The 15,316-nt window shown below is 37.3% G+C and overlaps 1 protein-coding gene across 1 annotated transcript; it reads right to left on the bottom strand.

The window, feature by feature from the left end:
- Positions 1-8,804: 8,804 nt before the first annotated feature.
- Positions 8,805-11,300, bottom strand: LOC130807039 (uncharacterized). Its single transcript, XM_057672322.1, has 2 exons — positions 9,290-11,300; positions 8,805-9,184 (listed from the first exon to the last, which is right to left on the bottom strand). Exons 1-2 carry the CDS (start codon positions 11,298-11,300, stop codon positions 8,805-8,807), a joined length of 2,391 nt encoding a protein of 796 aa, XP_057528305.1.
- Positions 11,301-15,316: the final 4,016 nt, after the last annotated feature.

The raw sequence follows: 15,316 nt of genomic DNA, 5'->3' as shown, positions 1-15,316 counted from the left end.
GATCACTTGTTTAGCAGTTTCAACACTTTTAATGATGATTCCTGAACTTAATTTACCATCATGCTTAGGCAACTTAGCCGCATAATTGGATTATCACTTGCTTACAATAAACCTTTAAGACTTCTAGTTTACTAATGATACTTAGTTAATAATCTGATTTAAGTTAGACTTACTACTTAAATTCTTTCTTTACCAATAATCTCTAAGTTTTAAGTTCATTTCCTAATTACTTTAATTAGTTACTCAAAACTTCAACTTCTCTAAGTTAAACTCGTTCTCTAATTTTTCTGATATTTTAGACAAGCTTCTAAAGCCTTGGCTCTGATACCAACTGTAACCGCCTCGAATTATGAAGGCAAACACTAACTGGAATTTAGTATTAATCAAGCGGAAGCTTACTTTAGCCAACACAATTAAGGGGTTACTTAAAGGTCAAACCAATATCCAAGCATAATACTTGAACCAAACCAAAGCAATATAACGGAAGTCTTAACTGTCCAAAATATAGGAAAATTACTGCCAAATCGAAATAAGTCTAAAGTTCAAATTACATCCTTAAAATAGTCTAAATCTAAACTAATAGTCTCTCAAATACAATAAAGAGATCTAAACAAAAGGGGAGTGATACTCCAACTCGGGTTCATCTTCTGCTCGCATATCCATTATCCATCGAGGTGCCATAGGGGTTTACTCTAAAAACAAAACCATTGGAAAACATACAAAGCATAGTATCAGCAAAAAGGCTGAGTATAAACACACTGGTGTCCGTCAAACAAGTTATTAAAACCTTTTTTTATTTGAGTAAATTCATTTTGAAATATGTTTTTTCATTTGATAAATCATATTATCATTCAAATCCAGTTCAATGGCTCTATAGTCATTTCAAATTCTCATTTTTCATCATAAATCATAAGATCTCAATGGATTCAAATCAATTTCAAACTCATATCATAAGTTTACATGGGTACTCTGTGAGTCATCCTGTGACTCATTTGGTAGTCGGTCTACCGTTCGCGACATGTCCGGCAAGTGTAACACAATGGTATTGTGAACAATACGCGCTCAGCATTGGTGAGTCGTTTAATCATGCATACAACATTTGTTGTGGCATATGTAACCGCCATTTAGGCTAAAACATTTTTTGTATATAATATATATCTTGTAATTTTAATAGCATTTGAAAGTAAAAAATATTAACTTTTTCCATATGATAAACATCTTTTATTTGCACATAGCAAAACATACTTTATTTGCGACTTAGCAAAATCAAATCATAATATTTCCCACATGGGTAAAACATGCTTAGCATAATCAAATCATTAAACATAACCTTTGTATTATATTGGGGCATCACTAGCATGTATGGAAATGCATCATAACAAAAAGTGATTAAAGTTTAATACGATTTTTTTAAGAAAACCACTAAAATTTTTCGTTTCAATCCTTCTTAAAGTAAATATAACTTAAAAGGGTTTTGAAATTCATTCAAAACAACTAGAATATGATTCATAAGATTTCATAAAACACTATTTTCTTAAATACGAGATAGTTTTGCCGGTAATATAATCGATAATTAATTTACAAAGTACATATTAATTCTCCAACAAGGCCCAAATTAATCAAGTCATTATAATACCTTATTTAAAATGAATTTAAGGTTGTCCCATCAGATTATAATTGGTTGTGCGAATTTATAACAATCTTACAATTATTTTCGGCAATTTGGGTATTTACCGTTATTTAAATGGTGTCTTAAATCCGTAAAATTTATAAACCATCTAATTTAAACTTAATTTATACTATGAGGCAGTATTTTATTAATATAATTATAAATTTTTTTATATAGGTCTGTTTTTACCCAAATTTAATTAACAATATTACACCTTTTAATAAATAAACATTTTCTATTAATTTGATAAATTAGTAATTTATTTTATAAAATTATACCAAAGTTCCATAAGTCATATAACATGTTTATTAGGCCATTTGAACTTATAAAACTTATGCATGATGTTTTATTATTTTGTATAGACATTTTATCGATAAATAGAATAAAATAGGTTTAAAACTATTTGAGTCCGAATAACATATTATAAAAATTATATGATATTCCAGAAGCTATTTTAAGGGGTATAAAATTTTAAATAACCATTAAAAATCATGTGGGGTATTTTTAATAATTAGTATCGTTATTTTACCGATAAACCGAATAAAATTAATTTAAGTCCATATATGGTCACGAAAATCCATATAAATTTTTGAACATGTATCTAGTGTTTATATAAGTGTCTCATAAAGTTTTTATGTACAAAAGAAGTCATTTAGTGTTTATTTTATATTTTACCGTTTTTAAACTTAACAATTATTAATAAACGAGAAAAAATTATTAGATCCTTAAATGTCAACAAATCTTCCCAAAATTTTACCAATTTTACCTACTGTCCATATGAGTATGTGATAAAAATTTCAAGTCCATATGTCTTTGTTTGGTATTTATTTTATATTTTACAATTTACCGTTAAAAAATTTAACGATTATTCAAAAATCATAAAGAAAAATTCTAAACTAAATATATTCTGGCCAAATCTTGTTGGAGACATTATAATATGTTTTTATTAATTATTTTTGATGATGAAGAGTTCATCTAATACCATGTTTTATAATAAGAGTATTTAACACCTTAAAATCCATTAAAATATCAATTTAACGAATAATCTTAGCAAAAAGTATCCAAGAAATTTTCTTAACATATAGATATTGGAAATTTCTTTTAAAATGAATTTCAAATATTTTCAAATTCATATAATCATTTCCATCACAATAACTTTCAAAAAGTAGTGTTAAACATGCCTTTAAACATACAATAATTTATAAAATCAACATGCATAATGCCCACAATAATAATACATGTAATAAATTATTCCATACTTAAATTTATCATTTTGACATCATTTTTCAAGATTTAAGAACTTCTCTTTGGGAATTGTATTTTTTAAAAAAAAAACAAGTTTATACACAAACTTTCCCAACTTGTTCTTAAATTCTTTAAAAATCACTCCATGTGACATACCTCGACTCCAAGCCTATATAATTATTCCGTAAGCTCCTACGCGTTCTTAGAAGTGGTTCTAACTTCGGTTCCTTGCCCTTCAAGTCTCAACTCCAACTCTTCAACTAAACATATTGCATTCATCCAAAAATCAATAATAATTTTGGATTTCGAACATGCACTTAACTTTCCCTAGTTAGAGTTGTTAGACTAACACTCGTGATGATTTTAACATATTTGGAGTATACTTATTATGTTGAGCAACATACTTAGTTAAGTCCCATAATTTTACTTGAATACTTTAAGTAACAAAATTTATATGTTTGTGGAAATACATCTTCTTACTTTCTATTATGGCCTATTTTTAAAGATTTATAAGTGATTATTTTCTTAGTTTAGAGATAAAATACTCATTGTATAATGATCTTAGTTTATACAAAAGATTCATGTAAAAAAAAATGTTTTACATGAACAAGTTTTAACAAAAACTAGTGCAATAAAGAAATGAACATAACTTACTCTATACTTGGTGGATTTCTTCAAGTTTGGTGTCTATGGAAAGCTCTTAAGATGAAGATTATTTTATAGGAGATTTTGTTTTATAAACATAAATTTTCATAAGTTTTAGATGAATTTTTGAAGGAGATTTGATGAGAAAAGAAGGTCTTTTAGCTATTGAAAGTTTGAAGGATTCTAGTGTTTGTTCATGGATGAACTTGGGAGCAATGTTTTGGCGTTTATGGCTGAATAATTATTCAGAAAATAGCGTGTTTTTGCTTCAAATATTTGCCTCTTGCATGCTTGTAATGATGCACAAGCTTTGGGTAGAACAAAAGGGGTTCTTGGGTAGAGTTTTTAGCTTGTGTATGTAAGTATACAAAGGGCTATAAGGGGGAGTAGGACAGCTTTAGCATGGTTGGTTGGGGTTATTTTTTTGGTGATTTTTGTCCATCATTTGATCTATTATAGTGTAGGAAAGGTTTATCTAAGATTGTTTAAGATTTGGGTAAAAATTATTGTACATGTAACAAGTTATGTAACTTGTACTTCATGTTTAAAAATCACTTGTATATGTGTGAAATATTTAATTTACTCCTATCACGGTTATATAATATGCTTGGGTAATAATTAAAATTTTCTCGAACTATTATGGGTAGTTGCTCAACTTTAAGTTTTACCTCCAAAGTTATGTTACTTGTTACGATTCATAATCACGTTACGAATTAACAAGTTTCTAATCATTGTAGAGTTTTTTCAAATTACTACCATCACTAATTAAATTATAATTAGTAATGAACAAATATATAAGGAAAATTCGGCACTAAAAACGACTAATGAAATCTCCTAATAATACGACTGTTTCATCCTGTGCCTCATGTGTCCAAGTGAAACTTCCTTTCTTAGTACACTCAATGATAGGGCTTATGACACTACTAAAATTTTTGATGAATCTTCTATAAACGGAAGCTAAACCATGGAATAATCTGACTTGGGTGATGGTACTAGGTGTTAGCCAACTCTTGATAGCTTCTACTTTGGTCTGATCAGGCATAATACTATCCTTTCCCACTATAAACCCCAAAAAATTCACCTCTGTCATAAAAAACTGGCATTTCTCAAGCTTAGCATAGAGTTTCTGTTCCCTAAGTCTAGCTAATAATTCTCTGAGGTGTCCTAAATGCTCTTGCAACCCTATGCTATACACTAGTATGTCATCCAAATAAACTACCACAAACCTTCCTAAAAAAGGCCTAAGAACTTCAGTCATTAATCTCATAAATGTGCTAGGTGCTCCAGTGAGCCCAAATGGCATCATCATCCACTCATACAGCCCATACTTGGTCTTAAAGGCAGTTTTCAATTCATCCCCAGCTCTCATCCTGATCTGGTGATATCCACTCCTTAAGTCCAACTTGCTAAACCATTGTGCACCAGCTAGCTCATCCATGCTATCATCTATCCTTGGGATTGGGAACCTATACTTGACAGTGATGTTGTTTATGCTTCTACTGTCAACACACATCCTCCAAGTCCCATCCTTCTTAGGAACTAATAAGGTAGGCACAGCACAAGGGCTAAGGCTTTCTCTCACAAACCCATTATCCAACAGTTCATTCTTTGCAACTCCTCTGCTTCCTTAGTGTTGGTCCTATAAGCTAGTTTATTAGGTAGCACAGCCCCTGGTACTAAGTCAAATTGGTGCTCATACCTCTAATAGGTGGTAGTCATAAGGGTAGCTCATCTGGAAATACATTTAAGAACTCCTCAATAATAGGTCTGATCTCCTCAGGTAACTCAATCTGTTTTTGCTCAATCTCCTTGGTAAACATGATCCAACAGTAACCAACCTGCCTCAACTTTCTTTCACAATCCTTCCTACTAATAAGGTCCACTGGTTGCTTACTCTTAGGTGGAGGTATCGCTCTGTAAGGGGGTAAGGGTATCAAATCCTTCAGTTTCCCTTCATGTCTAAGGGTATAGATGTTTGTATAACCATCATGCTTAACCCTCCTGTCATATTGCCAAGGTCTACCTACGAGAATATGGCAAGCACTGATGTTTAAGACATCACACAAGATTTGATCCTGGTAGGAGCCTATGGTCAAGGTCACTAAGCATTGTTTACCTACTGAACCAGAGGACTTGTTATCTAACCACCTTAGTTTGTAGGGATGAGGGTGTGCTTGGGTCTTCAATTTCAGCTCATGCACTAAGTCTTGACTCATACAATTGGTCTCACTTCCCCCATCAATGATCAAGTCACAAAGCTTCTCAGCAATCCAACACTTAGTTTGAAAAATATTCTCTCTTTGGTCAGACTTCTTGCCTTTAGGAGTGGTGTGGAAGCTTCTCCTAATCACTAAAACCTTATGCCTTTCTTCCTCAGGATACAAAGGTTCCCTATCAGACTTAGAATCAGACACATAAGGTGTCACTACCCCTGATTCTCTCTTCATTAGTGGTGCCCCTCTCTTCCTCCCTACCATTGATGCTAACCAGTATAGTCTTGGGTCTATCTTTGCCCCTGATCTCTTCCCATTTAGCTAGGGTAAAGACTATATTGTTAGGACAATTGACTTTGAAGTTGCACCAAGATTGGGTCCCTCGCCCTCTCAATCTTGCACTGAATCACTCCTTCACTTGGAGATAGCCAAATAAATGCGAAAGCCTTCACAAACTCCACCAATATGCACCCAAGAATGCACTTCTTGATTCTCAGGCCAGCCTCGTGATCCTCCTCTTCAGGTTTCCCTCACCCTTGGGCTGAATCCACGACCTTCCTCAAGGCTTCACTCGCTCTTGTAGCAAAGGTTACACTCTAGATTACTCCTCAATCTAGCTTCAGAGATTGTATACTCTTGAATCGTGTTGGGACTGATTGAAAACTATACGCCAATATACTCAAGGAAATAAAGAGAACGTTCTAAGCAATGTAAGGGATTGAATCTATGTAAACTGAATGAAAACTCTTATTAATCTCCGGAATGTGTATCATTACACAAAGGCTAGATGCCTATATATAGCTTTCTATGTATTACAACGGCTATCTTTACACGTGCCTATCACAGGGCTTATTTTCAAAACAGAAATCAAACAAAAATAGACTAAGTACTGGACGCCTTTTTCTGATGACTGGGGTACCTTGCACTGGTCCTTCCGTCTTCCATAGTGATTGTCAGTAGGGTCCTAGGCCCTTGATGGCTAGGTCCATGTATAAGGTTACCATATCCACCTTGGTCATCCTCTGAAGGCTCGTGGTTAATTCTCAGGCAGTGCATCAAGATGGCCTGGTCGTCAGATTCTCGAACCGTGTCTTCTGTTCCCATTCTTGCTTGGTTGTAACTCTCTCCTGTTCCCTTCTTTGTTTGCTTAGGGCTCTCTTGTTCCCTTGGGAACAGTAATGATCTTGGTATGCTTGGGGTATCCTCAGAATGAGTGGCATCATGGGGAACAGAATGGAAGCTTGAATTACTTGAACCATGATCAGCGTCATATGCGTATGGTTCAACTCCTCCTTCTTGGGGAAGAATTGACCTCAATTCTTGGTTTGGTTGATGTAGTTGCAGGTCTCCAATGTTGAAGGTGTTGGACATATTGTATTCAGCTGGTAGTCTCACCTTGTAAGCATTGTCTCCAATTTTTGCAATAATTGGGAATGGTCCTGCTGCTTTGGGCATCAACTTATTCTTCCTCTGTTGAGGGAATCTCTCTTTTCTTAGGTGTACCCAGACTTGATCACCTTCTTGCAATGGTTCTCTTTGCTTGTGCTTCCCATCTGCCTTTTTCTTGTATTTTTCATTGGCTTTGTATATGTTTTCCTTGATCATTTTGTGCATCCTCAGCAACTCTTCAGCTAAGCTAATTGCATCCCTCTGCTTTTTGTCCTGCATATTAATGTGTGTAAGATTGATTGGCAAAAGGGGGTTTTCCCCATAAACACACTGAAAAGGAGTATATTTTGTGGTGTAGCTTGGACTTCTATTATAAGCAAATTCAGCCTGACTCAGTTTGAGATCCCAGTCCCTGAGGTGCTTACTCACTAGGGTTCTTAAGATTGAACCTAGGGTTTTGTTGGTGACCTCTGTTTGGCCATCTGTCTGAGGATGATGGCTGGTGCTAAACAGAAGGGTTGTTCCTAGTAATTTCCATAAGGTCTTCCAAAAATAGCTAAGAAACTTGCCATCCCTGTCAGACACAATGGTTTTGGGCACCCCATGTAGTCTCACAACTTCACTAAAGTACAGCTGGGCAATGTGTTTGGCATCATCCACTTTATTGCAAGCAATGAAGTGGGCCATTTTTGAGAATCTATCAACAACCACCAAGATAGAGTCCTTTTGCCTTTGGGTTCTCGGTAGTGCCATGACAAAGTCCATGCTCACATGCTCCCAGGGCTTATCAGCTACAGGCAGTGGTCTGTATTCACCTTTGTGGAAGGTGATTTTTGCTTTAATGCAGGACTCACACCTCAGAATATGTTTGCCTATGGTTCCCAACATTTTAGGCCAATAGAAATGTTCACTCAGCATGTTTAGGGTCTTTTGTATCCCAAAATGTCCACTTAAACTACCCTCATGTATTTCCTTTACTAGCAACAGCCTTAAGGGGGTTTTGGGTATGCATAGTCTGTTATTTTTAAACAGAAAACCCTGTTGTAGGTGAAAATCACCTTGAGGTTCTGTTAGACAAGCAGCATATATATCACCGAAGTCAGAATCATTAGCATACAAGTCCTTAATCATTTCAAAGCCAAGCACTTCAGCATCAAGAATAGCTAAGAGGTTGTATCTTCTACTTAAGGCATCAGCAATAACATTGGTTTTCCCTGTTTTATACTTTGCAGAGAAGTTAAAAGTCTGAAGGAACTCTATCCACCTAGCATGTCTAGGGTTGAGTTTGTTCTGTCCATGTATGTTCTTCAAAGATTCATGGTCAGTGTATAGGATAAAAGGCTGTATTTTCAGGTAATGAGACCAATTTTCCAAGGCCCTAATCATTGCATAAAATTCTTTATCATAGGTTGAGTAGTTGAGTCTAGACTTATTCAGTTTCTCACTGAAATAGGCCACTGGTCTGCCTTCTTGCACTAGTACTGCACCAATACCTGTTCCACTAGCGTCACATTCAACCTCAAAAGGTTGAGTGAAGTCAGGGAGCTTCAAAACAGGGGCTGTGCACATCTTTTCCTTAATGGTTTCAAAGGCTTTCTGTGCCTCCTGGGTCCAACTAAATACTCCCTTTTTGGTACATTCTGTTATGGGGCCATAATGGTACTAAAGTTTCTAATGAACCTCCTATAAAAAGAAGCAAGGCCATGGAAAGATCTCACTTGGGTAACAGAGGTAGGAACAGGCCAGTTCTTCACAGCCTCTACCTTGGATGGATCAACCTTCACCCCATCTTTACCTATAATGAATCCCAAAAATCCCACTTCCTTCATAAGGAAACTGCATTTTTCCAATTTCCCATATAATTTCTGTTTCCTCAAAGTTTCAAACAGTTGCTGCAAATGACTAAGATGTTCCTTCAATCCTCTGCTGTATATCAAGATGTCATCAAGATAGACTACTATGAATTTTCCCAAAAAAGGTCTCAACACCTCATTCATTAATCTCATAAAGGTGCTGGGGGCTCCTGTTAGACCAAATGGCATGACAAGCCACTCATATAAACCATATTTTGTTTTGAAGGCAGTTTTCCACTCATCTCCTTCTTTCATTCTAATCTGATGATAGCCACTCCTTAAGTCAACCTTGCTGAACCAGTGGGCACCTGATAGTTCATCCAACATATCATCTATCCTAGGTATGGGAAACCTATATTTGATGGTTATGTTGTTAACACTTCTGCTATCTATGCACATCCTCCAAGTCCCATCTTTTTTTGGTACAAGCAGAGTGGGCACTGCACATGGACTGAGGCTCTCCCTTACATATCCCTTGTGTAGTAACTCCTCAACTTGTCTTTGTAGTTCCTTGGTTTCTGTGGGATTGGCTCTGTAAGCTGGTTTATTGGGTAAAGGAGCTCCTGGTATAAGGTCAATTTGGTGTTCAATTCCCCTTACAGGAGGCAAGCCTTCAGGCAACTCATCAGGGAACACATCCTTGAACTGCTGTAACAGGGGTTTTACTGCTTGAGGTATTTCTGCTGCTTGCTCTACTTCCTTAGTGACTAAGACATATACCTCATTCTTATTCTTTATTTCCCTCTCACAAACCTTCCTACTGATCAAATGTACAGGTTCCCTTACAGGAGGGGGAACAGTTCTGTGGGGAGGCAGGGGAACTAACTCCTTGAGCTTTCCTTCATGCTTTATGATATAGGTGTTTGTAAACCCATTGTGCATGCTCCTCTTGTCATACTGCCATGGTCTACCCAATAGTACATGGCAAGCATTCATATCTAGCACATCACACAACACTTGATCCTTATATGATCCAATAGTAAACCCTATTAAACATTGTTTACTCACTGTACCAGTAGCATTGTTGTCCAGCCATTTCAGTTTGTATGGGTGTGCATGAGGTCTAGTTTTCAAATTCAGATCTGTCACTAAAGCCAAGCTAACACAGTTTGATTCACTTCCTCCATCAATAATCATGTCACAGACTTGGTCTTTTACCTTACACTTTGTTTGAAAGATATTTTCCCTCTGGTTGTTTTCTTCTTCAGCATAAGTAGTGTGTAGGCTTCTCCTTATAATCAGGTTGTAGTAGCCTTCCTCAGGTAAAACCTTCTCCAATCCTTCCTCAATCTCTTCTTCATCAGTACTATGTTCATACCTTACTGTTTTGCCAAATTCATCAACTCTGTAAGATCCATCTGGCTCATGTTCAGCCACTGGAGGCCAATCCTCCTCCACCCTACCATTTCTTACTACTAAGATCATCTTGGGTTGGGTATCCTCCTTGATTTCCCTCCATTCCTGAGCAGTGAAAACTCTGATGTTGGGGCAATCCTTTTTATAATGTCCATGTCCATGGCATTTAAAGCAAACCACCTTGTTCAAGGGTATAGGTATTCTGTCAGGGGCATTGAGGTTTTGCTCTGTTTTTCTCTGGGCCTTGGGTGATATAGGTCTAGATTGTTTGGGTGGGTATGCCTTAGGGGATCTGTTGTAGTTGTTCCCTGTCACCCTTCTCTTATTGAAGTTTTGCTCATAGATTGGGGCTAGGTTAAAAGCTGTTTGTAGGTCTAGTGTAGGCATGGTCATGAGTTGATCCCTAATGTCTTCTCTCAACCCAGATAAAAACTTAGTCAGTTTCAAGTCCTCTGCATCCTCTATATCACACATCACCACCAACTTTTCCATGTATTCAGTCACAGTTCTGCCCTTTTGACTAAGAGTGCTCCACTTAATGTACATTTGATGCTTGAAATTGATGGGAACATACTTCCTGTTCAAGTGCTTTTTCAATTTATCCCAAGTATCAATTCTTTCCCTATGTTCCCTTGCCCTCTGCCTTTGTATTCCTTCCAACCACATAGCAGCAAGTTTAGTGAGTTTCATTTTTGCCACTTTGTACTGTCCTTCAGGTGTAGTTCCTCTATATTCAAAGTATCTTTCCATACTTGCTTCCCATTCTATATAATCCTCAGGATTGCTGGACTGTCCATCAAATTCCTTCATGTCTATCCTCAACATTTTATCCTCCTGATCATTATTAGGGTGATGGGGTTGTCCCTGTGGAAATCCTCTTTGCATTATCATTTGTACGAATGCCTCTACAGCCTCCATTCTTGCTTCCATGGTTTAGGTCTCAACAAACAAACAACAAGCACACAGACACAACAAGGCTTCTAAGTCTCAACAGCTAGGAACCAACACACAAAGCACACAGGGGCTCTAAGTCTCAACAGCTAGATACCAGCTCACAAACAAGATGCTCAAACAAATAATGCAACAAGACAACAATGTATGGATGCACAACAAATATCACAGCTATACCAACAAACAATTATTTCTAACAAGAATCAGGTTGATAAACTCCCACAGCAATAATGACAATCAACAATGTATTCAAGAATACCAGAAACGAAATTCTGAAACCCTAAATCAATTTTTTTTTTTTTTGATTTTTAAACTCAGAAAATGCGCCAAGTAATAAATCTCCTTCAAGATTGCCTGATAAATGTTCAAATGTATCAAATCGTGATAAGAAAACGTGTAATTATGAGCAATTAACAAATTTAAAAACAATTGAAACAACGAATTTGATGAAGAACAAATGTAGAGAACCAATTTATCAGAAAACGAATTTTGCTTTCCCAGATTTTGAAAACTTCGTTTAATCCAATTAGAAATTGAATTAAGCCTTAAAAACTATATCAAAGATTAATTGAAGATCACCTTTATCCGGATTAACAATTGCATGTAAATCCGAATGTAAGTTTAGAACGATTTTACCAGATTCGCACGCGTTACAAGCCAGTCGCCTCTGGTGTTCCTTGCAGGATATTCCTTCGTTTCTCTTTTCAACAATGGTGGGTTGTGCCCTCTCGTCACTTACGCTCTGATACCAATTTGCACCAAGATTGGGTCCCTCGCCCTCTCAATCTTGCACTGAATCACTCCTTCACTTGGAGATAGCCAAATAAATGCGAAAGCCTTCACAAACTCCACCAATATGCACCCAAGAATGCACTTCTTGATTCTCAGGCCAGCCTCGTGATCCTCCTCTTCAGGTTTCCCTCACCCTTGGGCTGAATCCACGACCTTCCTCAAGGCTTCACTCGCTCTTGTAGCAAAGGTTACACTCTAGATTACTCCTCAATCTAGCTTCAGAGATTGTATACTCTTGAATCGTGTTGGGACTGATTGAAAACTATACGCCAATATACTCAAGGAAATAAAGAGAACGTTCTAAGCAATGTAAGGGATTGAATCTATGTAAACTGAATGAAAACTCTTATTAATCTCCGGAATGTGTATCATTACACAAAGGCTAGATGCCTATATATAGCTTTCTATGTATTACAACGGCTATCTTTACACGTGCCTATCACAGGGCTTATTTTCAAAACAGAAATCAAACAAAAATAGACTAAGTACTGGACGCCTTTTTCTGATGACTGGGGTACCTTGCACTGGTCCTTCCGTCTTCCATAGTGATTGTCAGTAGGGTCCTAGGCCCTTGATGGCTAGGTCCATGTATAAGGTTACCATATCCACCTTGGTCATCCTCTGAAGGCTCGTGGTTAATTCTCAGGCAGTGCATCAAGATGGCCTGGTCGTCAGATTCTCGAACCGTGTCTTCTGTTCCCATTCTTGCTTGGTTGTAACTCTCTCCTGTTCCCTTCTTTGTTTGCTTAGGGCTCTCTTGTTCCCTTGGGAACAGTAATGATCTTGGTATGCTTGGGGTATCCTCAGAATGAGTGGCATCATGGGGAACAGAATGGAAGCTTGAATTACTTGAACCATGATCAGCGTCATATGCGTATGGTTCAGAAGTGCCCATGACCATGACATTTAAAGTAAACCACATCCTTAATTGGTGTTACACTCTTACTCTTAGGTTCAATGGTGCTGGTCTTATTGGAGGAACCAGTAGTGTTCACATTCCTGTTGTTCATGCACAGACTGTGCAGCAGGTTGTAAAGCTCTCTTCTTGGAATACTGCTCTAAGAGCAGTGCATGCTCCCCTCCAAGGAATTTCCCTACTCTCATGTCCTCTGAATCCCTAATGTCACACAGCACAACAAGTCTCTCCCACTCCTGAATATACTGAGCTACTGTTTTGCTACCCTGAGTGAGAGTGTTCCATTGCATGGATAACTGTTGGGTGTAGTTGCTAGGTACATACTTCCTTCTCATTTTCTTCTTAAGCTTTTCCCAAGAACTAAGCTTCTCTTTACCTTCCCTCAACCTCTGTCTCTGAACCCCTTCCAACCAAGTGGCAGCCAGTTTTGTGAGCTTCACCATGGCCATCTTGAATTGTTTGTCCAAGGGTGTGTCCTTAAACTCAAAGTAATTCTCAAGGTTGGTCTCCCAATTAATATAATCCTCAGGTTTGAGAGATTGGCTAGTAAACTCAGCCACATCCACTCTTAAACACCTATCCTTTTGTGTTCTGTTTTGGTGAATTTTGTCCTGGTTCATCATGGCTAATTCAGAAAATTTGTGGTCTTTAACTATTTTGATGCAAACATTTAAAACTCCAAAAGGATTTGATGAAATCTTACTTCTACAAAAAGTTATGACAGAAAATCTCACAAGACAGATGCAGGAATCAATTTCAGAGTGATCAAGGCTTTTCTTGATTTTCCGTGCAATTCAACTAGGCGCTCTGATACCAAATTGGACTGAATTTGGGGTGGAAATCTTCAAGGCAACGTGAAGAGTTAAACCAGCCTTCAATCCTTCGTAATTTGATAGCCAACAAACCCCAAACACAATCAAAACAGTGAATGCCTTCACAACAAACAGAACAAAACTATAAGGGTGATTCTTGAATTGAAAGACTAGGAGTTTTGATCCTCCAAGGCCAAAAATTCCCTAATTACAACCAAGGACTACTCTCAGTTGCAAAAGGTGATGATCTTGCACTACTCAAGATCGTTGAATGTTCATACACACTCAAGGAAGAACAAAGGAATGAAATCTAATGTGTTGTTATTTCTGAAATCTCAAAAGTGAGTGTTTACAAGGCTAAGGCCATCTATATATAGACGTGAGGGACGGGGGAAATTCAATGAGGCTACTAATGACTCAATAAACTATTTATAACGGTCAAAAGAGAACACGTGCGAAACATGTTAACCAGGCGACCTTCCACCCATCTCCTTGTGCTCTACCAATGATTGATGATGGCCACTATGAGTCCTAGTAGGAAGCTTCTAGTGCAGACATTCCATTTCTACCCTTGGCGGTCCAATAGGTCAGAGGATACGCTCTGGACAGGGCTCGTTAGGTCTGTTGGTCAGTGGATGCCAACAGCTCTGTTTTGTTCTGTTATGGACTATCTGCTGACTAGGTGACCTTCACCACTGATTTTCGTGGGCTGTCGGCGATGTACAGTAATGTTCTTGGGCCAAGGTACGAAGGTCCATGTGCCAAGATTCCAGTATTGCTTCCACAGCTTCTGAATCCTTCTTAGTTGATCTGGGCAAGGTCTGCAAGATCTGCTGGTTGCCAGTATTCATCAGACTCTGTTGTGCTGTTGTGTTGAGTTCTGTGTCTTCTTCTTCTGCTATTGAATAGCTTTGTTCTGCATCTCTGTTTCTTGTATGAGTTATTTTAAAACCATCCCAAGTTGGTTCACCGGGTACCCGGCTAGCACCCGAAATGCCGGGTACCCACTAAAAATAGCCTCAAGAATCATTCAAACTATGATTTTTTGTACTATCTTTATCTTTGTGGATAGTTTAAAGGAGTCGTTACATGGAACATTCCGGCAGCCTAAAGGGTTTCAAGAGAAGCCTATATGTGTTACTAAGAAATCTAATAGGTTGGTATTAGGGAATGTTGTTTTGGTTACTATAAGTGTGGTAGGTTTTGCATTGAATCATATAAGTATAGCAAGGTTGGTAGCCAGTTTTGTGGAGTCATTTGAACCTCCAACATATGAGCATGGTGTAGAGTATAGTGAGCGGGCGCAATGGCTTGCTATGACTATATGTGTGAATAGAGTTTGGGAACTAATTTGGGTACCTTTCGGGAAAAGGCTTGTGAAGTCTTCGCGTTATGGGTACTATAAGTTTGTTTATCTCTTAGTTAAATATTTTTGTTATTCAATTGTTGATGTTATGTTTGTTGTCAAAAAGATT

This window comes from Amaranthus tricolor, chromosome 1, assembly GCF_026212465.1.
Source record: "Amaranthus tricolor cultivar Red isolate AtriRed21 chromosome 1, ASM2621246v1, whole genome shotgun sequence".
Taxonomy (NCBI): Eukaryota; Viridiplantae; Streptophyta; class Magnoliopsida; order Caryophyllales; family Amaranthaceae; genus Amaranthus; species Amaranthus tricolor.
The sequence above is the reverse complement of the archived record's forward strand: the minus strand, read 5'-3'. Positions and strand labels throughout refer to the sequence as shown.